The following is a 23,897-nucleotide window of genomic DNA, read 5'->3' as shown; positions in this document are numbered from 1 at the left end:
AAACGTGTCCCGAATAATCGTTGGTAATAAAACAGGGGCATTCGTAGGGTAAATTGCCCCTTTAACAAGGTCAACACACACGGTGTTGCTCCTCCTGCGGTAGCTGGCAGCCATCTTGGTGAAAACAGGAAGTTGCGCACCAGAGAAAGCAGGAGCTGTTTGCGCAGTGCGTCCACTCAGCCCGAAAGCGAAGAGGACAATGCTGTTTTTAGTTACATGTATGTTGTGTGTGCTGGTTGGGCACTTTGGAGGGGGAATCTAGCATTTACAGTTGAACGTGTTTTTCTTATGTTTAAGTTTAGTGCTGGGATAAGGAATGTGGAGTTGTTTGTTTTTATTATTTAATGGTTCACGTTTCTTTGTTTATGTAACCTAAATATAGCACAAATGTATGATGTGTATTGTGTTTTTTAAATAAAAAAAAAAAAAAAAAAAAAAAAAATTGGAATATACACTAATTGCACCACACAATATAAAAGGGACTAGAACAAATAGTGGTAAACAAAATTAAATGGACAGATAGCAACCATGAATAACATTAATTTAGGAGTAACATTTGACTTGAAACACAAAATTTGAGCAATTAACAGCAATTAAAAAGAAGTAAAAGGTATTTGAGGTAGCTGGTATTAGCTAGTATAAAAAATGAACAATAATGTAACAGAAATGTACACTATATGTACCACACGAATATATGTGTAAAGGACACTTAACTAATCTGTTACGGAAATGTAATTATATAAATTATTTCTGTACCCATATAGGGCTCGGATTATAACTGGTATACACATTTATTATTTTTTTTTATTATTTATTATCACACCGGCCGATTCCCACCAAGGCAGGGTGGCCCGAAAAAGAAAAACTTTCACCATCATTCACTCCATCACTGTCTTGCCAGAAGGGTGCTTTACACTACAGTTTTTAAACTGCAACATTAACACCCATCCTTCAGAGTGCAGGCACTGTACTTCCCATCTCCAGGACTCAAGTCCGGCCTGCCGGTTTCCCTGAATCCCTTCATAAATGTTACTTTGCTCACACTCCAACAGCACGTCAAGTATTAAAAACCATTTGTCTCCATTCACTCCTATCAAACACGCTCACGCATGCCTGCTGGAAGTCCAAGCCCCTCGCACACAAAACCTCCTTTACCCCCTCCCTCCAACCCTTCCTAGGCCGACCCCTACCCCGCCTTCCTTCCACTACAGACTGATACACTCTTGAAGTCATTCTGTTTCGCTCCATTCTCTCTACATGTCCGAACCACCTCAACAACCCTTCCTCAGCCCTCTGGACAACAGTTTTGGTAATCCCGCACCTCCTCCTAACTTCCAAACTACGAATTCTCTGCATTATATTCACACCACACATTGCCCTCAGACATGACATCTCCACTGCCTCCAGCCTTCTCCTCGCTGCAACATTCATCACCCACGCTTCACACCCATATAAGAGCGTTGGTAAAACTATACTCTCATACATTCCCCTCTTTGCCTCCAAGGACAAAGTTCTTTGTCTCCACAGACTCCTAAGTGCACCACTCACTCTTTTTCCCTCATCAATTCTATGATTCACCTCATCTTTCATAGACCCATCCGCTGACACGTCCACTCCCAAATATCTGAATACGTTCACCTCCTCCATACTCTCTCCCTCCAATCTGATATTCAATCTTTCATCACCTAATCTTTTTGTTATCCTCATAACCTTACTCTTTCCTGTATTCACCTTTAATTTTCTTCTTTTGCACACCCTACCAAATTCATCCACCAATCTCTGCAACTTCTCTTCAGAATCTCCCAAGAGCACAGTGTCATCAGCAAAGAGCAGCTGTGACAACTCCCACTTTGTGTGTGATTCTTTATCTTTTAACTCCACGCCTCTTGCCAAGACCCTCGCATTTACTTCTCTTACAACCCCATCTATAAATATATTAAACAACCACGGTGACATCACACATCCTTGTCTAAGGCCTACTTTTACTGGGAAAAAATTTCCCTCTTTCCTACATACTCTAACTTGAGCCTCACTATCCTCGTAAAAACTCTTCACTGCTTTCAGTAACCTACCTCCTACACCATACACTTGCAACATCTGCCACATTGCCCCCCTATCCACCCTGTCATACGCCTTTTCCAAATCCATAAATGCCACAAAGACCTCTTTAGCCTTATCTAAATACTGTTCACTTATATGTTTCACTGTAAACACCTGGTCCACACACCCCCTACCTTTCCTAAAGCCTCCTTGTTCATCTGCTATCCTATTCTCCGTCTTACTCTTAATTCTTTCAATTATAACTCTACCATACACTTTACCAGGTACACTCAACAGACTTATCCCCCTATAATTTTTGCACTCTCTTTTATCCCCTTTGCCTTTATACAAAGGAACTATGCATGCTCTCTGCCAATCCCTAGGTACCTTACCCTCTTCCATACATTTATTAAATAATTGCACCAACCACTCCAAAACTATATCCCCACCTGCTTTTAACATTTCTATCTTTATCCCATCAATCCCGGCTGCCTTACCCCCTTTCATTTTACCTACTGCCTCACGAACTTCCCCCACACTCACAACTGGCTCTTCCTCACTCCTACAAGATGTTATTCCTCCTTGCCCTATACACGAAATCACAGCTTCCCTATCTTCATCAACATTTAACAATTCCTCAAAATATTCCTTCCATCTTCCCAATACCTCTAACTCTCCATTTAATAACTCTCCTCTCCTATTTTTAACTGACAAATCCATTTGTTCTCTAGGCTTTCTTAACTTGTTAATCTCACTCCAAAACTTTTTCTTATTTTCAACAAAATTTGTTGATAACATCTCACCCACTCTCTCATTTGCTCTCTTTTTACATTGCTTCACCACTCTCTTAACTTCTCTCTTTTTCTCCATATACTCTTCCCTCCTTGCATCACTTCTACTTTGTAAAAACTTCTCATATGCTAACTTTTTCTCCCTTACTACTCTCTTTACATCATCATTCCACCAATCGCTCCTCTTCCCTCCTGCACCCACTTTCCTGTAACCACAAACTTCTGCTGAACACTCTAACACTACATTTTTAAACCTACCCCATACCTCTTCGACCCCATTGCCTATGCTCTCATTAGCCCATCTATCCTCCAATAGCTGTTTATATCTTACCCTAACTGCCTCCTCTTTTAGTTTATAAACCTTTACCTCTCTCTTCCCTGATGCTTCTATTCTCCTTGTATCCCATCTACCTTTTACTCTCAGTGTAGCTACAACTAGAAAGTGATCTGATATATCTGTGGCCCCTCTATAAACATGTACATCCTGAAGTCTACTCAACAGTCTTTTATCTACCAATACATAATCCAACAAACTACTGTCATTTCGCCCTACATCATATCGTGTATACTTATTTATCCTCTTTTTCTTAAAATATGTATTACCTATAACTAAACCCCTTTCTATACAAAGTTCAATCAAAGAGCTCCCATTATCATTTACACCTGGCACCCCAAACTTACCTACCACACCCTCTCTAAAAGTTTCTCCTACTTTAGCATTCAAGTCCCCTACCACAATTACTCTCTCACTTGGTTCAAAGGCTCCTATACATTCACTTAACATCTCCCAAAATCTCTCTCTCTCCTCTGCATTCCTCTCTTCTCCAGGTGCATACACGCTTATTATGACCCACTTCTCGCATCCAACCTTTACTTTAATCCACATAATTCTTGAATTTACACATTCATATTCTCTTTTCTCCTTCCATAACTGATCATTTAACATTACTGCTACCCCTTCCTTTGCTCTAACTCTCTCAGATACTCCAGATTTAATCCCATTTATTTCCCCCCACTGAAACTCTCCTACCCCCTTCAGCTTTGTTTCGCTTAGGGCCAGGACATCCAACTTCTTCTCATTCATAACATCAGCAATCATCTGTTTCTTGTCATCCGCACTACATCCACGCACATTTAAGCAACCCAGTTTTATAAAGTTTTTCTTCTTCTCTTTTTTAGTAATTGTATACAGGAGAAGGGGTTACTAGCCCATTGCTCCCGGCATTTTAGTCGCCTCATACGACACGCATGGCTTACGGAGGAAAGATTCTTTTCCACTTCCCCATGGACAATAGAAGAAATAAAAAGAACAAGAGCTATTTAGAAAAAGGAGAAAAACCTAGATGTATGTATATATATATATGCATGTGCGTGTCTATGAAGTGTGACCAAAGTGTAAGTAGGAGTAGCAAGATATCCCTGTTATCTTAGCGTGTTTATGAGACAGAAAAAGAAACCAGCAATCCTACCATCATGCAAAACAGTTACAGGTTTTTGTTTCACAGTCATCTGGCAGGACGGTAGTACTTCCCTGGGTGGTTGCTGTCTACCAACCTACTACCTACATTTATTATATTAGTGTGTATTTGTGAAATTTATATTATAATTAATTTGCTAAGCCCAGTTAGGAACCACTGTCTTTTCTTATTATAATAATAATTATCATTGTGTAATCAGTAATTAATTTTGCTAAACCTAAATATTTAGGATATTTAATGCATATGATAATAATTACATCCAGTGTCTCATTGTATAATTTGTACAGCCAGTGTTATTATTTGTACAGCCAGTGTTATTATTTGTACAGCCAGTGTTATTATTTGTACAGCCAGTGTTATTATTTGTACAGCCAGTGTTATTATTTGTACAGCCAGTGTGAGGGAAAAGTTCAATAGATAGGAGTAGAAAGGGAATATATAGTAACAATAGTTTCATTGCCGACTACTCGTTAAGATAGTCAGTCTAGCTCCCGATATTCCCGTTTTTTCTCCCCCCTCTCCTACATTGATAGTTTGTCTGCCGGCTACTAGTTAAGGTAGGGCAACTCAAGCTCCTGCCTTTCTTCCCCCTCCCCGAAAGTGATAGTTTCACTGCCGGCTACTAGTTAAGGTAGGGTAAGTCAATCTCCCGTTTTTCCAGCCTTTTCTCCCCCTCCCTGAAAGTGATAGTTTGACTGCCGGCTGCTTGTTAACCTAGGGTCAGTCTAGCCCCCCCTATCCCTTCCCCTCCCTCTTCCACCCCCCCCCTCGAAAGGTGACGTGTGGGGCTCTGGTCAAACAGTAAATCACTCGACTCACAGCTCCCAACACTACTATAAGTACATGCCTGCCTTGTATTCTAGTGGATTTATTGGTTAAAAGCTTCACTTTTGACCAATAATAAACTTAGTCCTTTCAGTCTTGCTCTAGGTTGACTATTGTAATAATCACCACGTCTCTTGAATATTGTACACTGCCATGGAGAGTAATTATTTAAGCAGTGGGTAACCTGTCTATCTTTCCAGCTTGGATGTTAGTGAGGGTCACCTGGCAATCAACGAGGAGAAATGATGGAGAAGGACTAACGTCCAGAGACTCCCCCATTTGTATTGAACTACCTGTGCACCTGTATGAAATTGCAGGACGTAACTCCACAGCATTGCAGCGGTAAAGAACCTGCTTTCCTGTCATCGGGATATTATACTCACTGGTATACTGTGAAGAACTAGCCAGTGGATGGTCACCAACACCTGCGACCCCCCCCCTCCAGCATCAGCAACGGCTATGATTTCAACAACACGCAGTGTCAGCAACACCAGACACCAGTATCTACATTAGCGTTGAATTCAGTTATTTATATTTTTCATCTTTCATTTTCTTTAACGTAGGATTAATATTTCATATTTAAGTGTTTTATATTTTATACTTTCTATATAACAGTGTTTGTCTGTTATTTCTTTTTCTATTCACTAATTTTCCTGAGGAGGAGCCAGCCTGAGTAATACTGATTGAAGTTGTTACAGGGCTGAGTAAGTCTTCACAAGTGGCGACCTTGCCAGGATCAACTACTGAATCAAGATTCAACTCCATCTTGAATCTACCATTGGAACTTCAACGCCACATACCAGACGGTTACCACCAGCCATGAGTAATCATTCTCTATGGTAGGACTACAGTACAGGTATTTGAAAGATTTGGTGATTGTTATAGTCTCAATTTATTGTAAGTCAAGTCAGGCAGGATATAATATTTAATTCTGCCACTTTTATATGTAAGCTTGAAACACTTTTGAGGATTAGACTCTAGGGACCCGAGATTTTCCAGTGATAACTTGTTTCATTGAGCTTTTCATTTTATCAAGGGAACTGTCATAGGACACTCTTGATTTGTTGGTGAGAAGATTGGATGGTCAAGGGACCCCATTCTACTTATTGTTTGCTCGGAGCCGGCATAGAACCCTTAGTTTTCGTTAATACATATTGTTTAATTGAAGCAGGGATCGAGCCCTCTGGTTTATTTACAGTTTGAGCAGAGCAGGAATTGAACCCTCCGTTTTCTTTAATACCCGTTTCATTTCCCCTGATAGTTTAAGTTATTCTTGCAAGTATGGATGAATACCAGTTTTGGATGAATGCTGGAAGTCAGTTAGGAATAACAGGGAACAATTTAGAATCTTTCATTAGTGCTAAGATCCAGGAAAGACTTGAAAGAGAAGAGAAAAAGGAGAGAGAGAGAGAATCGAAAGAGAAGAGAAAAAGGAGAGAGAGAATCGAAAGAGAAGACAAAAAGGAGCGTGATAGACTTGATCGTGAAGAAAGAAATAGAGTACGTGAGGAAAAAGTTAAATTAATGGAACTTGAGGAAAGAGCAAAGGACAGAGAATGTGAGTTAAGGGAGAGAGAAAAAGATCGCGAGCTCGAACAATCTCGCCTTGAATTAGAGAATAAGAAGTTAACTTTCTCACAACAGCAATTAGATGGAGTAATGGAACAACGTGCAGCTAGTGCACATATTCCAACACCTAATTTACCTCCCTTCACAGAGGGGAAAGACATAACTTCTTACATTATCAGGTATGAAAATACCGCTACCCTCTGTGAATGGCCTGCTGACACCTGGGCTACCAGGTTAGGAATGGTATTTTCTGGTACAGCCTTGAATATCTATGCAACTTTGTCACAGGATATCATATGTAATTATAACCTAATAAAGAAGGCAATCCTTAAAGCATATCAAAAAACCACTAATTCTTACAGGAAAGATTTCAGTTATGCCACCTTACAGCCTGGCCAGAACTTTCAGCAGTTATAGGTAACACTCTTTCGTTTGTTCGACTTTTGGATAGAGAGTTCAGGAATTGATCACAGTTATGAATCTCTTCGAGACTTCATGGTTGCTGACCAGTTCCTGACAGCTCTTCCCCATCAGATACGAACATTCATCAGAGAACGTAACCTGATTAAAGCTGAGGAAGTTGCTGAGGCTGCTGACCTGTATGCTGAGGCTCACAATTCCTATAAAGACCTAAAGGGATCGAACCCTAAGGGCAAGGGTTCATCAGACCTGAAGAATTCAAAGCCTCTTTTATTCCTGTTTGTCATTTGTGTGGTGTTAAGGGACATAAACGTCCAGATTGTCCTTCTAAGAAGGTCCAAAAAGTTGGAAGATGTTTTAAAGACTGTAATGACCAAGCACCCTTCTGTTCAGGAACAGTTAATGGACTTAATGTATCTACCATTTTACGAGACACTGGATGCACATGTATAGTCATTTCTGATAAGCTGTTTCCTAACCTTAAAGAAACTCATTCCTCTGCTATACTTTCAGACTACTTGGGCCGTACAGACACTTTTCCTACCATCCGTTGTTACATTAGGTCTAAATGGTTCGCAGGTTGGTCTGAAGCCATACTAGCTCCCATCACTTCTTGCTCCGTACTAATAGGTAATGTAAAAGGTGCCATTCTTCCTTCTGAGGTTGACCTTTCATCACCAAAGATGGATATATCTGTTTCAGATCCTCTTCCTGTAGAGTCGGAGACGCCCCTCGAAAGTTCAGATGAGACAATGTCTCGTGAGATTCATATGGGATTAAAAACCAGTGATGCTACTCTTGAAAGCGAGGTAGTAGGATCACCGGTTAACTTGTTAGATGAAAGTGAAGATATCACCTCCGATACCATAAATGTCTTGACTAGGCCTCAGACCAAAGCCCAGGCTTCTCCTACTGTCCATCCTTTGATTTTCCCTGACTTTAAGCCTTTAGATATATCGAAGGACTTCTTTGTCAAGTTACAACGTAATTGCCCTTCTCTTCAGAATTGCCATAATGCCGCTAAACAAAATTAAGTTATCCAAAGGAAAAACTTTTCATATAAATTTGAATATATAAAAGGTATCTTGTACAAGTCAGTATTCAAATTAAATTCAGATGAGATAGACTATTCCATCTTAGTTGTTCCAAGTCAATGCAGAGAGACTGTTCTTAAAATGGCTCATGACCTGCCAGTGGCCGGACATTTCTCGCATTGTAAAACCTTAAATAAAATTAGGGAAACCTATTGTTGGCCAAAAATGTCCTCAGATGTCACTACCTATTGTAGATCGTGTAAAGTTTGCCAACCGTCATCCTGCCGAGGTACCAGGCGAGTACCTATGGTCAAAATGCCTGTCTTTACGGTACCGTTTGAAAGAGTAGCTATTGACATCGTTGGTCCTTTATCTCCATTTTCATCTGGGGGACATTGATATATATTAACATTAGTTGATTATGCTTCGAGTTTCCCTGAAGCCGTTCCCTTAAAGACCATAACTATTACAGAGGTGGCTGAAGCCCTTTTGTCCATCTTCTCTAGAGTGGGCATCCCTAGAGAAATTGTCTGACCGTGGGACACAATTCACATCTGACTTAATGCAACATCTATATCAACTTCTGGGAGTGAAGCCTCTCTTCACCACACCCTATCATCCCAGCTGTAATGGGAGGATTGAGCGCCAGCATTCGATTCTTAAGTCCATTTTAAGGAAACTTTGCTCCCTTAAACCTAAGGAGTGGCATCGTTACCTACCCTGTGCTTTGTTTGCCATGAGGGAAGTTCCCAGTGACTCTTTGGGGTTCTCACCTTTTGAACTTCTCTATGGTAGACAGGCCAGAGGTCCACTGTCCATCCTTCATGACTTATGGACTAATGAGGAGGTAAATGCTGAGGTTCAGTCTTCTTACCAGTTTCTCCTTGACCTTAGATCCAAACTTGAGGAGACCTCTGACATAGTTTCGAAGAACCTAAGCTTGTCAAACTGCCTTAACAACTTTGACTTAGTTTTTCCACACAAACTTGATAAGACAACTGAAGAATGTAAAGTGTGCGTAATTGACACCTCTAACTTAGACTATGATGAAGAACTACATGACTTGGTGACTCTTGACCACTCGGACGCAAGCACCATTAATATTAATGAATCTTTGGATGACCATAAGAGACATGAACTACTTCAATGTGTGAGTAACTTTTCAGACGTCTTTACTGATATTCCAGGTGTTACCTCCACGATAGTCCATAAGATTGACTTAGTGACGGACAATCCTATCAAACGGAAATTATACCCAGTTCCAGTTCACCTTAGGGATGGATTTGACAGATAGACAAATTATTAAAACTAAAGATCATTGAACCTTCAGTATCCTCATATTGTTCACCAGTAGTCATGGTTAAGAAGGAGGATAATTCATATAGACTTGCTATTGACTTCAGAGGCCTTAATGCTATAACTCGGTGGGATGCTGAGCCTATGCCCTTAATAGATAGCGATCTACACAAATTTTATGACTCTTCCTTCTTTTCAGAGATTGATATTGCTCAGGCATATCATCAAGTAATGTTAGATCCTTCTTCTAAGCAGTACACCGCTTTTCCTACACACCAAGGACTGATGCAGTATAGAACTATGCCCTTCGGTTTGGTAACTGCCTGTGCTACCTACGTGAGACTGATGAGAAAGCTCTTGGGTAATATGCCAAATGTTTCAGTTTATTTTGATAACATTTACGTAATGACATCTACGTGGGGCGAACATATCCAAACATTAACATCAGTTTTGCATAGGTTACGCTCACATGGCCTCACTGCCAAGCCGAAGAAATGTTTCCTTGGGTATAACAAGATTAGATATCTGGGACTGATACTTTCTAATAACACTCTGCAGCCTCTCCCCAGTAAGATCAAAGCTTTATTAGAATTTAAATCCCCCAAAACCAAGAAGCTCATGCGAAGCTTTCTTGGTTCTGTAAATTTTTATGCACGGTTTATCCCGAATCTTGCTGATCTTACAGGCATCTTAACGGACTTCCTTAAAAAGTCTGTGAAGGAACCTCTTGAACTTTCCGACGTAGCTCGGGAAAAGTTTAATGAGATTAAAAGTATCTTTTCCAAAGATCCTATACTTAAGATTCCAGATATTAATAAAACATTTTGTTTAAGAACTGAAGCCTCCAATACTGGCTTAGGTGCGGTGTTACTACAATACCATGATGGTACTCCCTTCCCTGTATGCTTCCTAAGCCAGAAACTCCTTCCCACAGAAACAGGATACTCCACAATAGAAAAGGAATGTTTAGCCCTTGTGTGGGGTATCTCCAAACTTAAATTTTATTTGCTGGGGAAAGAATTCATTTTAGAAACGGACCACAAACCTTTGATATACCTAGAAACTTTTAAGGGAACCAACAGTCGACTCTTGAGATGGACATTGGCACTCCAGGCTTTTAAGTTCCATATTGTGTATATCAATGGTTCATCCAATTATTTCTGACTGGTTAAGTCGTGACAGTCAGTAGAAGATTTGTTGCCTTACGCGACTTCCACATGTTAGAACTTTTTCCTCGCCTATTCTTCTTATACTCCTTGACTATAAGTCTTGGTATGGGGGAGTGTGAGGGAAAAGTTCAATAGATAGGAGTAGAGAGGGAATATATAGTAACAATAGTTTCATTGCCGGCTACTCGTTAAGATAGTCAGTCTAGCTCCCGATATTCCCGCCTTTTCTCCCCCCTCTCCCACATTGATAGTTTGTCTGCCGGGTACTAGTTAAGGTAGGGTAAGTCAATCTCCCGTTTTTCCCGCTTTTTCTCCCCCCTCCCTGAAAGTGATAGTTTGACTGCCGGCTGCTTGTTAACCTAGGGTCAGTCTAGCTCCCGCTATAGCCCAGATCGACCTGTCCAGTACGCGTCACTCACTTCCTGAGGCTGCCTCTATTTCACACTGTCAGTTTATCTGTGAGTATCAGCCGAGGTAGACATAAGCTGGTATGTATGTGTACTGCCCTGTGCAGTATACAGTTAGTATTTACCCACTGTTACTGTGAATTTGTAGCTATTATTAATTTTACATATAATGTATGTGTGGTTCTCACGTTTTTAATGGTTTTGCTAGGATTAGCAGAGTATGCGAGGCTGTATACGTTCACGTTTAGCCATATATATCAATAATAACAACATTTTGTGAAAGGGGTAACACTGACCTAGGGTCAGTCTAGCTCCCTTCCCCTCCCTCTTCCACCCCCCCCTCGAAAGGTGACGTGTGGGGCTCTGGTCAAACAGTAAATCACTCGACTCACAGTTCCCAACACTACTGTAAGTACATGCCTGCCTTGTATTCTAGTGGATTTATTGGTTTAGCCATTGTTATTATTTGTACAGCCACTGTTATTATTTGGTACGATACATAAAAGAGCCATGGAGAAGGTTATTGTAATTAACGCAAATTGTAAGTCCGTGGGTAATAAAGCTATAAAGGCATCATTTAGTCTAGGAGATAACTGGGAGGAATTTTGGTCAGTATTTAAGGCTGCTGTACATGTGAGGAATGACTTAGCCAATGTTACAAAATTATTTGATCTCAAAGGGCAGGTGAAAGGCGATGCTCATGCCATAACTAATTCAAGCATTCCAAAATATAGACTGTAGTTACACAGCGGTAGATGAGGTGTTAGAGGTCACCTATGGTAATAGGGAGCAAAGTAGGTTGTGACTTAGTAAATATTGTGATCAATTTAAGAACTCCAGAGCACAATTATTAATATTTACAACAGTTTAGGGTCAAATTAGAAAGCACTCATACGTCCCTTAGTAAGAAGTTTTATTTAGGGGAATCGGACTAGATATTAACAGATGCATTCTTATGTTATTTTATGGAATATAATAATACCACGTCACTTTAAAAATAAAATTATTAAACTGTTAACTATACACACTCCAATAAAACTCGGAAGCTTCTTAGGAGGCTACACATGCATTAAAGTTTGAAGCCGATCAGAGGAGGCTATACAATGCACCACAGGTGCCTACACATGTCAGCAGTTAAGATAGATATGATTTCTTTGGAAGGTTAACTACTCAGGATAACCCAAGAAAGTCAATGCATGACTGAGGACTGTCTATCTTATTTCCATTGTGATCCTTCAATCTTGTTCCTCAGGATGTGACCCACACCTGTCATCTATCACCCAAGTGTTTATGTGAACAGGGACAACAGGTGTCAGGAAGCACATTCAATTTCCGCCCAGGCCGGGGACTGAACCACGGACACTAGTGTGTGAGGCGAGAACGTTGCCAACCGAACCACTTTTTACTTGTTACTATACACTAGCGAAGTAAATGTTAAGCAGTTGGCAGTACTCACCCATCTCAGTGTAGCAGAATGATCCGCACATGGAGACAGCTCCTGAAACGGCCCACACCGCCAGGGACATGCCCACACTGCCTGTATACTGCAGCACCGTCCTGGGTGACACAAATATGCCTGAGCCTATAGTAGCACCCAAGGTGAATCCCACACAGTCGATCAGTCCCAACTCTCTCTTCAGCTTCATCCCGCAGCCTCCCTGCTCTTCACTATGCACTTTGCCCACATCTTCAACTTCTGCAACATTCTTTTCTTTCACTGGCTCCCGTATATGTACATCAGTTTTACTTTCACTTTTTGCAGGCGAGTCCAGTTCTGTTTGCTCTGCTCTGTGTTTTGAGAGGCTTAGTGTTGTGTGTAGCTCACCAGGATGGGAAGTGCTAACTTTTGCTTTAACACTTCCTTCATTCTCCATTTTGAGATCTGTCGTTTTCGCTAGACCTGCAAAATTTAGTTCCTTATTCTTCATCCTCAGTTTGTCATCATCGTTCATTGTGGCCCCAGAACTAGGCTCAACTGGCTGGTTCTGTGACTTCTTTTTCACAAATGACTTCTGCCTTTCTTTCGGAAATTAAAATTCTGTGAATTTTCTAAGGTATGAAGCAGGATCGTCAGGTCTTGAGGTGATGCTTACGTTGCAGCTGACACACTGGTAGCCTCATCATGACTCTTCTCTCACTCCTGCCTCATATCCACACAAAGTTTTCCTGGCAGCAACGATGCTGCCTGACGTAGATTTGAACGCAGGAGAGTTTTTTTTTTTCATAGTATAGTGCTCCATGTTTAATAATTCAAAAAAGTTAATAACGAACCTGCAGTATTTACAAAAGTTCCTATGACGCCTAATAATAATAAGAAATAAAATGTGAGGCTGCAGTACTGAACTCTGATATTGCGTAGGACGACTTTATCAAAACATTACAAGGTCACCATTCTTAAAGAGTTTTCCTTGATGCTGTTGAATGGCTCTGTATCCAAGGAATTAGAGCCACTCTCTCCTTCCTTGGATCAAGCAGGATTACTTCTCGTTCACTTACCACTATATGACCCTCATGTCTGGAGCTTCACCAGTAAGGCTCCAAAAACCCAATATAATAGACAAAGCAGAATAATTCTATAATCATATAAGTAACCTATCTAATTAATTTTCTGCAGAAAAGAGGGAATTGTTATTTACAATAAAGTAAAACAAAAAAATACAAGTGTCAAATAATCATAGTATTTCTCAGATGAATAGTCCTCTTAGGGTGGGGGGGGGATACTTGTCGCTGTGAAGAGGCTTTTGGTCTGAGGAATTGGACCTGGCTACTCTACATTCGTCTCTTCCCTGCCTCATCCTTTCCATCTCTCCTTTTCCTGCTTTTGGCCTTTAAGGTACTTCCCTTCGAAATTCCAGCTCATAGGTGTCGGAAAGGTGTTGTTGAAGATTGAGACACTTATGCAACATATGGGAATCTTTGAGGAAACATTTTGCCACACAGTGGCTTCATCAGTCCAATACAAAGCAGAAAGGTGTAAGGAGACGAGGAGTTTGTGGTAATCGGTCCCTCAGCCTGGAGTCGATGTCTTCAGTCCATCAATCTTGTAGATTTCTGTTCCTCCACTATGCGTGTTACTCTCCTTGTCACCTAATGCTTTTCTATGTTCATCAATAACTCTTCCTCTTTCTGCCTATAACTGGCTTCCTTAAAACTCACACAATCACTACACTCAAAATTCATTGATTTTCCACGAAAACCCATACAACTATCTAATTCTAGTTTAAAGACCTAACTGCTCCCGCAACTGCGTTGGCCAGTGCTCCCACCCCACACCTAGATAAGTGAACACCATCCCTGGCATACATGTCATTTCTGCCATAGAAGAGGTCCCAGTTGTCAATGAATGTTAGTGCATTTTCCTTACAGTATTTGTCCAGCCAACAATTGACACCAATTGCCCTGGACAACCATTCATTTCCAACTCCTCTCGTTGGCAAAATGCCACATATGACAGGTTTCCAACCCTTCCTCCTTATTATCTCTATTGCTGACCTATACCTGCTAATCAGGTCCTCACTCCTACGTCTGCCAACATCGTTGCCTCCAGCACTGAGATAGATAATAGGATTGCTCCCATTACCTCTCATGATGTCATCCAGACGGCTAACAATATCCTTCATCCCAGCCCCTGGAAAACACACTCTCTGCCTCCTACTCCTATCCTTCAAGCAGAATGCCCTATCAATGTCCCTAATCTGGCTATCCCTAACAACAACAGTGTTTTTACCTTCCTTGGCGTTGTCCGTCGTGATGCTTCCAGTAGTCCACTCACATTCGTCAGGTAGCATTACACCTTCACTTGTGGAATTCGTCAAGATGTTCTCGATGGTTTTCGTTGGGGTTTCTAGGAATGTCTCACTCTCGTCAGCCAATGCTTCTTTGGTGCCCGTTGTGACATACCCAGTAGAACACCCACATTCGTCAGGTAGCACCGAAAATGGGTTGGAAATTTCCACAGTAGTCTTCTGAGTCCTCGTTGTTTCTGCCTCTCCAACAGTCTTCTTGATCCTCAGCTTGGTTCCATGTTGCCCGGCCAGTGATCAAGTTTCCCTCTTAACCTGGGGACTCGCAACAGGAAGATTACTTCGAATCCTCTTGTTCTCCTCCGTTAATCGCCATATATCCTGCTTAGCAACCCTAAGCTCTTCTTTCAGCTGCTGGTAAAGTTGCTCAAGAGAGGGCATCCTGGTTACACTTCTTGATATAAATCCCATGCTTAGGATTTGCTGTCTTGGTTTAAGGTTGCTGCTCACCATAACCCCCAAGTCCTTTTCGCAATCTACATTTTTAACTTATAAGTACTAGGGTTATGGACACTCCCGAGCTTCAGAACCTTGCATTTATGTACACTGAACTGCATCTGCCACTTTCCTGACCAAGAATAGTTTGTCTAAATCCTCCTGAAGTTCCCTAACATCTACATTTGAAGCAATTATCCTACCTATCTTTGTGTCATCGGAGAATTTGCTCATATCACTAGTAATACCCTCATTAAGGTCATTGAAATAAATTATAAACAACGGGCCTAAGACTGATTCCTGTGGTACGCCACTCGTTACGATCCCCTCTCGGATTTAACCCCATTTAAGCATACTCTCTGCTTGTTATTAATGAGCCATGACTCGATCTAAAGCTCGGAAATGTCCATAACCCTAGCACCTACCAGCTTAATAATGTTGAACTTAGCCGTATAGAATGAGAAAAAGATTTGGGGGTTATGGTAAGCAGCAATCATAAACCAAGACAGCAGTGCCTAAGCGAACATAATAAGGCAAATAGATTGCTGGGCTTTATATCAAGAGTGTAAGCAACAGAAGTCCTGCAGTTATGCTTCAGCTTTATACATCATAAGGCCTCACCTATATTATGCAGCTCAGTTCTGGTCTCCATATTGCAGAATGGACATAAAATCGTTAGAAAACATTCAGCATAGAATGAGTGAATTAATACATAGCATTAGAAATCTTCCTTATGAAGAAAGACTGAAGACTCTTAAGTTACATTCACTTGTTAGACGAAGAATGAGGGGGAGACATGATCGAAGTGTATAAATGGAAGATGGGTATTAGTAAAGGGGATATTAGTAAGGTCTTGAGGATATCTCTCCAGGAGAGAACCCGCAGTAATGGATTGAAATTAGACAAGTTTAGATTTAGAAAGGATGTAGGAAAGCATTGGTTTGGAAATAGGGTAGTTGATGAGTGGAACAGTCTACCTAGTTGGGTTATTGAGGCTAAAACCTTGGGTAGTTTCAAATATAGGTTGGATAAATACATGAGTGAGAGGGGTTGGATTTGAGTGGGAGTTGCATATGAGAGTGGATAGTTATCAGAGCTTATTTCTTGGGTGGCATTGAAGGTTGGGAAAGGCCTGAAGAAGATAAATTATGTAACATCACAGTCACTAGTGAAATGGTTTTGAAGCAGATACAGACTGAAGCAAAATAAGTCACCGGGTTGAACATTAAAATGGTATAAAATACCGACAGGTTGTTAGGTAAGACACATATGCAACAGTTAGGCGAAACGTTTCAAAATAAAGATACCTAACTGTTGCATATGTGTCTTACCTAACAACCTGTCGGTATTTTATACCATTTTAATGTCAATCTGTCAGACACTGCAACGCAAGGGTATCTTGGTACAGACCTGCAATCAACTTCGACAACCTACTAGTCCTTCATCTACAAGGACTAGTCCTTCATCTACCAGGACTAGTTCTTCATCTAACAAAAAAAGTCCATCATCTACCAAGACTAGTCCATCTACCAGGACTAGTCCTTCATCTACCAGGACTAGTCCTTCATCTACCAGGACTAGTCCTTCATCTACCAGGACTAGTCCTTCATCCACCAGGCCAAGTTTATCATCTACAAACACTAGTCCTTCATCTACCAGGACTAGTCCTTCATCTACCAGGACTAGTCCTTCATCCACCAGGACTAGTCCTTCATCCACCAGGACTAGTCCTTCATCCACCAGGACTAGTCCTTCATCCACCAGGACTAGTCCTTCATCTACCAGGACTAGTCCTTCATCTACCAGGACTAGTCCTTCATCCACCAGGACTAGTCCTTCATCCACCAGGACTAGTCCTTCATCCACCAGGACTAGTCCTTCATCCACCAGGACTAGTCCTTCATCCACCAGGACTAGTCCTTCATCCACCAGGACTAGTCCTTCATCCACCAGGACTAGTCCTTCATCTACCAGGACTAGTCCTTCATCCACCAGGACTAGTCCTTCATCTCCCAGGACTAGACCTTCATCTACCAGGACTAGTCTTTCATCTACCAGGACTAGTCTTTCATCTACCAGGACTAGTCTTTCATCTACCAGGACTAGTCTTTCATCTACCAGGACTATTCCCTCATCTACCAGGACTATTCCCTCATCTACCAGGACTATTCCCTCATCTACCAGGACTATTCCCTCATCTACCAGGACTATTCCCTCATCTACCAGGACTATTCCCTCATCTACCAGGACTAGTCCTTCATCTACCAATACTAGTACTTCATCTACCAGGATTAGTCCATCTACCAGGACTAGTCCTTCTTCTACAATGGCAATGTCTACATCTGCCGGTACTAGTCCATTATCTACTTGGACCAGTCTATCATCTATCAAGACTAGTCCATCTACCAGGAAAAGCTATTCATCTACCAGGACTAGTCCATCATCTAACAGGACTAGTCCATCATCTAACAGGACTAGTCCATCATCTAACAGGACTAGCCCTTCATCTACCAAGACTAGTCCTTCATCTAATAGGACTAGTCCATTATCTACCAGGACTAGCCCTTCGTCTACAAGGACTAGTCCTTCTACTAGGGCTAACCCATCATCTACCAGGACTAGTCTTTCATCTACCAGGACTAGTCCATCATCTATCAGAACTAGCCCTTCTTCTTCCTGGATTAGTCCCTCATCAACCAGGTATAGTCCTTCATCTACTAGGACTAGTCCATCTTCTACCAGGACTAGGCCATCTTCTACCAGGAATAGTCCTTGGTCTACCAGGACTAGTCAACCATCTACGATGACTACTCTCTCATCTACGTGGACTAGTCTATCATCTGCCACTAATCCTTCATCTACCAGGACTAGTTCTTGATCTACCAGGACTAGTTCTTGATCTACCAGGACTAGTCAATCATCTACCAGGAAAAGTCTTTCATCTACCAGGAATAGTCCATTATCTACCATGACTTGTCTATCAAATACCTTGACTAGTCTATCATCTACCAAGACTAGTCCTTCGTCTACCAGGAGTAGTCCTTCATCTACGATGACTAGTCCATCATCTACCAGGACTAGCTAGCCCATCATCTACCAAGACTAGCTCTTCATTTACCAGGACTAGTTCACTGTCTACCACGACTAGTCCATCATCTACCACGAGTAGACCTTCATCTAGCAGGTCTAGTCCATCATCTACCAGGACTAGTCTATCTACCAACACTACTCCCTCATCTACCAGGATTAGTCCTCATCTACCACCATTAGTTCATTATCTACCAGGGCTAGTCCATCACCTACGAGGACTAGTCCACTATCTACCAGGAGTAATCCTTCATCTACCAGGACTAGTCCATCATCTACCAGGACTAGTCCATCATCTATCAGGACCAGTCCATCTACCAGGACTAGTCCTTCATTTACCAGGAATAGTCCTTCATCTACCAGGACTAGTCCTTGATCTACTAGGACTAGTCCATCTACCAGAACTAGTCCTTCATCTACCAGGACTAGTCCTTCATCTACCAGGACTAGTCCTTCATCTATCAGGACTAGTCCTTCATCTACCAGGACTAGTCCTTCATCTACCAGGACTAGTCCTTCATCTACCAGGACTAGTCCTTCATCTACCAGGACTAGTCCTTCATCTACCAGGACTAGTCCTTCATCTACCAGGACTAGTCCTTCATTTGCCATGACTAGTCCTTCATCTACCAGGACTAGTCCTTCATTTGCCATGACTAGTCCTTCATCTACCAGGACTAGTCCTTCATCTACCAGGACTAGTCCTTCATCTACCAGGACTAGTCCTTCATCTATCAGGACTAGTCCTTCATCTACTAGGGCTAGTCCATCATCTTCCACGACTAGCCCTTCATCTACCGGGACTAGTCCTTCATCCACTAGCACTAGTCCATCATGTGCCAGGACTCCTCTCTCATTTAGCAGGACTAGTCCTTCATCTACAATGACTAGTCCTTGATCTACCAGGACTAATCAAGCATCTACGATGACTACTCTCTCATCTACGTGGACTAGTCTATCATCTACCACGACTAGTCCATCATCTGCCAGGACTAGTTCTTGATCTTCCAGGACTAGTCAATCATCTACGAGGGCTAGTCATTCATCTACCAGGACTAGCCTTTGATCTACCTGGGCTAGTCCTTCATCGACGACGACTAGTTTATCATCTTCCAGGACTAGTCCGTCATCTACGAAGAGTAGTCCTTCATCTACCAGTACTAGCCCATCATCTACCAGGACTAGCCCATCATCTACCAGTACTAGCCCATCATCTACCAGGACTAGCCCATCATCTACCAGGACTAGCCCATCATCTACCAGGACTTGTCTATCATCTACCAAAACTAGCCCTTCTTTTACCAGGAGTAGTCCTTCATCTACGATGACTAGTCCATCATCGACTAGGACTAGTCCATCATCTTCCAGGATTAGTCCATCATCTTCCAGGACTAATCTTTTATCTTCCAGGACTAATCTATTATCTTCCAGGACTAGCTAGTCCATCATCTATCAGTACTAGTCCATCATCTATCAGTACTAGTCCATCATCTACCAAGACTAGTCCTTCATCTTCCAGGACTAGTCCTTCATCTTCCAGGACTAGTCCTTCATCTTCCAGGACTAGTCCTTCATCTTCCAGGACTAGTCCTTCATCTTCCAGGACTAGTCCTTCATCTACCAGGACTAGTCCTTCTCCTACCAAGACTAGTCCATCATCTAACAACACTAGCCCTTCATCTACCGGGACTAGTTCACCATGTACCAAGACTAGTCTTTCATCTACCAGGACTAGTCCTTTATATACCAGGACTAGTCCTTCATCTACCAGGACTAGTCCTTTATATACCAGGACAAGTCCTTCATCTACTTGGACTAGTCCTTCATGTACGAGGAGTAGTCCATCTACGAGGACTAGTCCTTCATCTACTAGAACTAGTCTATCATTTACTAGGACTAGTCCATCGTCCTCTCCCAGGACTAGTTCTTAATCATCTACCAGGACTAGTCCATAATTATCTCTCATTTCTGGTCTTTTATTACTTTCCTGAACTAGATGCCCATCATCTATTATGAGTAGTCCAACTTCATCTACCAGGACTGTTCCTCCTTCATCTATCAGATGTGGTCCACCATCATGTACCAAGTGTAGTCCTGCATCATCATCCACAACTTGAGGATTATTATCTCCCTGGTCTGGTCCTGCATCATCTATCAGGGCTAGAGAATCATCTCCCTAGTCAGGTCCTCCATCATCATCATCGAAGATAGGTCCTTTCATTTTGCTCTAACAAGCTACCTCACTGGGTGCCGAGGCAACCAGCTAGCTTTCAACAGTCTCACTCCTCTGTTGTTTACACTCTTGACATGATCACTCTCAACAGGAAAAACAGCAAAAATCAAGAGACCTTCTATTTATTCTCTTATAAACAATGATGTTTTCTTACAGACGGGGAATGGAAACTAGCTTCAGTGACGCAAATTCAAGGTAGTGGCGGCCCTGGTGGTTTTGTGGTGGTGATTGTATGTAATGATGTTATTGTACTTCAGGGGTAGTGACGGTGGTGTTTGTGGTGATGCTAGTTTACAAAGTAAGAGACTACAATCATCTAGACGCTAGCTGGGTGGCACCACAAGAAGCACTTGTCCTGCCCATAGCCGTCCTAGCTATCCTGCTCCTCTCTGCTATCTTCGTGGGTGAGTGGCATTATGAACCTACCCTCAGTCGTCCTAGCTATCTTGCTCCTCTCTGCTATCTTCGTGGGTGAGTGGCATTTTGAACCTACCCTCAGTCGTCCTAGCTATCCTGCTCCTCTCTGTTATCTTCGTGGGTGAGTGGCAATATGAACCTACCCTCAGTCGTCCTAGCTATCCTGCTCCTCTCTGCTATCTTCGTGGGTGAGTGACATTATGAACCTACCCTCAGTCGTCCTAGCTATCCTGCTCCTTTCTGTTATCTTCGTGGGTGAGTGGCATTATGAACCTACCCTCAGTCGTCCTAGCTATCCTGCTCCTCTCTGTTATCTTCGTGGATGAGTGGCATTATGAACCTACCCTCAGTCGTCCTAGCTATCCTGCTCCTTTCTGTTATCTTCGTGGGTGAGTGGCATTATGAACCTACCCTCAGTCGTCCTAGCTATCCTGCTCCTCTCTGTTATCTTCGTGGATGAGTGGCATTATGAACCTACCCTCAGTCGTCCTAGCTATCCTGCTCCTCTCTGTTATCTTCGTGGGTGAGTGGCAATATGAACCTACCCTCAGTCGTCCTAGCTATCCTGCTCCTTTCTGTTATCTTCGTGGGTGAGTGGCATTATGAACCTACCCTCAGTCGTCCTAGCTATCCTGTTCCTTTCTGTTATCTTCGTGGGTGAGTGGCATTATGAACCTACCCTCAGTCGTCCTAGCTATCCTGCTCCTCTCTGTTATCTTCGTGGGTGAGTGGCATTATGAACCTACCCTCAGTCGTCCTAGCCTTCCTAATCCTCTCTGCTACGTTTTTCAGATTTATTATTGTTTATGGTGAAAAGTAAACTTGTTGAGCCACTCGCTCAAGAATACCCAAGACAGTGTAAACACTATATTTATATACTGATCATCACTCACTACATATATATATATATATGCTGACCATCACTCACTATATTTGTATACTGACCATCACTCACTGTGTTTATATACTGATCATCACTCACTATGTTTATATACTGACCATCACTCACTATGTTTATATACTGACCATCACTCACTATGTTTATATACTGACTATTCCTCGGATTGTAACCCATACTGGGTTACAGTCCCTGGGAAATGGTCAGTAATTAAGTTTGATTGTAGGAAGTGGAGGATAGTACTAATTTCCTGTATCAAGAGCCATTCACCAGCATTAACACATTCTTCTATGAAGGCTTTTGTCAGTGGTAAACTTCTAAGGGCTCTTGATCTAGAAGATCAGAGCTAACCTAACATTATTGGGACTCGATATAACCCCATTACATTTCCATTTTGAATGATTCCTATAAAAATTCTTCGTCCTATGATTTCAACTAGATAGCAACGTGTCTGTCTTTTTTAATGCAGCACACCAACGTAATAGCAACCTCCTCCTTCAGGATACCTGTGGCTGGCGGAGTCTCGAGAAGAAGCTTGTTCTGGGTCAGCACCATGCAGCAGTGACCTGACCACCTTCTCTGTGGTAGTCATCGTCCTCCTGAGTCTCCCTTTGCTGGTGTTCTTCTATATGACCGCAGCCATGGGCCTCCTCACCGCCTTCTTTGTCATCTTATCCTTCATCTACTACTGCAGCGGTGATGCTATGCACCAGGTGAAGATTTTACATGAAAAATGAAGAAAAACTGACTTGAGCATCATCGCTACCACCACCCTTTTCTCTATATTATTCAACACTATGTGAAGTTTTTATCTGAGAAATAAAGAAAACACAGATGCGTTACAGAACTAAATGCCACCGGAACAACAGTTTGCCCTTAGAGTTTTAAGATGGTGTTGATTTAATAACTGTATGACATGATAAAAGCTCTTATGCATATTTAAACGCAGTCATTATAAAATATTGCTCAACAACTACGTACTTTCTTCAATACAAACAGCGGTACGACATTTGGACTAAAAGAGAAGAGAGTTTTTCCGATGCTATTATTGTTGATAGTACATGAATAAGACACGGGATGAATAAGACATGTGTGCAATTCTGAATTCAAAAGATTATATATATTATGTTAATTTGATGAATTCCATGGGATTAGCACCATGGCAAAGTCCCAGCCATAAAACCTGTGTCCACCCTATGTATAAACAAGGTGTTAGACTCCTCTCCCAATGTAACAGCATATTTATTTTGATTCAATCACCCAATATTTTCTTGTTTGATATATACACCTAAAATCGGTATGCCTAGAAGTTACAGAGTAAATTCTTCCTGTTGATGGGCTAAAAGATTTGTTCATCAGTAGATGCTTGACAGTATTTGTTAGAGTCAATTCCTACACTAAGTTGTTTCAAAAGGTCGAGTGAGGTCAGACAAGTTTTTATTATAAGGTAGAATAAGTCCATTATCATGTTTACACTCAACTCTTGAGGATGTTCTGCTAAAAGATGTCTTAACTTTAATAAAGTCCTTCTTGACTCAGATGTGTCAATATTGAAGATCTTGCAATTTCAAAAATTCTATCAACCTCGGAATAAAGAAAAACTCTGAGCATTATCATTATTATTATTATTATTATTATTATTATTATTATTATTATTATAAAGGGGGAAGCGCTAAACCTGCAGGATTATACAGCACCTGGGGGGATGTGGAAAGTATTCAGGCTTAATTCGAGGAACTGGAGCACAGATTCAATTCTCTAAATCAAGACCTCTTCAAGGGGGGCTCCTTGGCGTGGTGAAGAGGCTCTTGGTCTGAGGAATTAGCCCTGTCGGTCTTCTTCCTCAGACCGAACCTAATTACCCCCCATTCTCCCCTCCCCTATCCCATCCTCCCCATCCTCCCCTTTTTCCATTCCTCCTCCTCCTCCTCACCCCTCCCTTTTGCCCTTCCTCTTTTTAGCCTTCGTGATTTCTCCCACAGGCGTGCTAGTTCC

General features: G+C 41.8%; 1 protein-coding gene across 1 annotated transcript; it reads left to right on the top strand.

Moving 5' to 3' along the window:
- The first annotated feature begins 11,415 nt into the window (after positions 1–11,415).
- Positions 11,416–23,436, top strand: LOC138854456 (uncharacterized). The gene is made up of 3 exons (XM_070097835.1): positions 11,416–11,437; positions 20,845–20,991; positions 22,404–23,436. The coding sequence occupies exons 2-3, from the start codon at positions 20,871–20,873 to the stop codon at positions 22,637–22,639; spliced, it is 357 nt and encodes a 118-aa protein (XP_069953936.1). The 5' UTR covers positions 11,416–11,437; positions 20,845–20,870; the 3' UTR covers positions 22,640–23,436.
- The last annotated feature ends 461 nt before the right edge of the window (positions 23,437–23,897 follow it).

This window comes from Cherax quadricarinatus, chromosome 60 (assembly GCF_038502225.1).
Source record: "Cherax quadricarinatus isolate ZL_2023a chromosome 60, ASM3850222v1, whole genome shotgun sequence".
Lineage (NCBI taxonomy): Eukaryota > Metazoa > Arthropoda > Malacostraca > Decapoda > Parastacidae > Cherax > Cherax quadricarinatus.
This window is presented reverse-complemented; position numbering and strand designations above follow the sequence as displayed.

Bases quoted from the DNA above. Each gene is read 5' to 3' on its own strand.
- LOC138854456 (XM_070097835.1), top strand. From the start codon at position 20,871: ATGCTAGTTTACAAAGTAAGAGACTACAATCATCTAGACGCTAGCTGG. The intron at 20,992-22,403 runs GTGAGTGGCATT...CTCCTCCTTCAG, and splicing joins CCTCTCTGCTATCTTCGTGG to GATACCTGTGGCTGGCGGAG.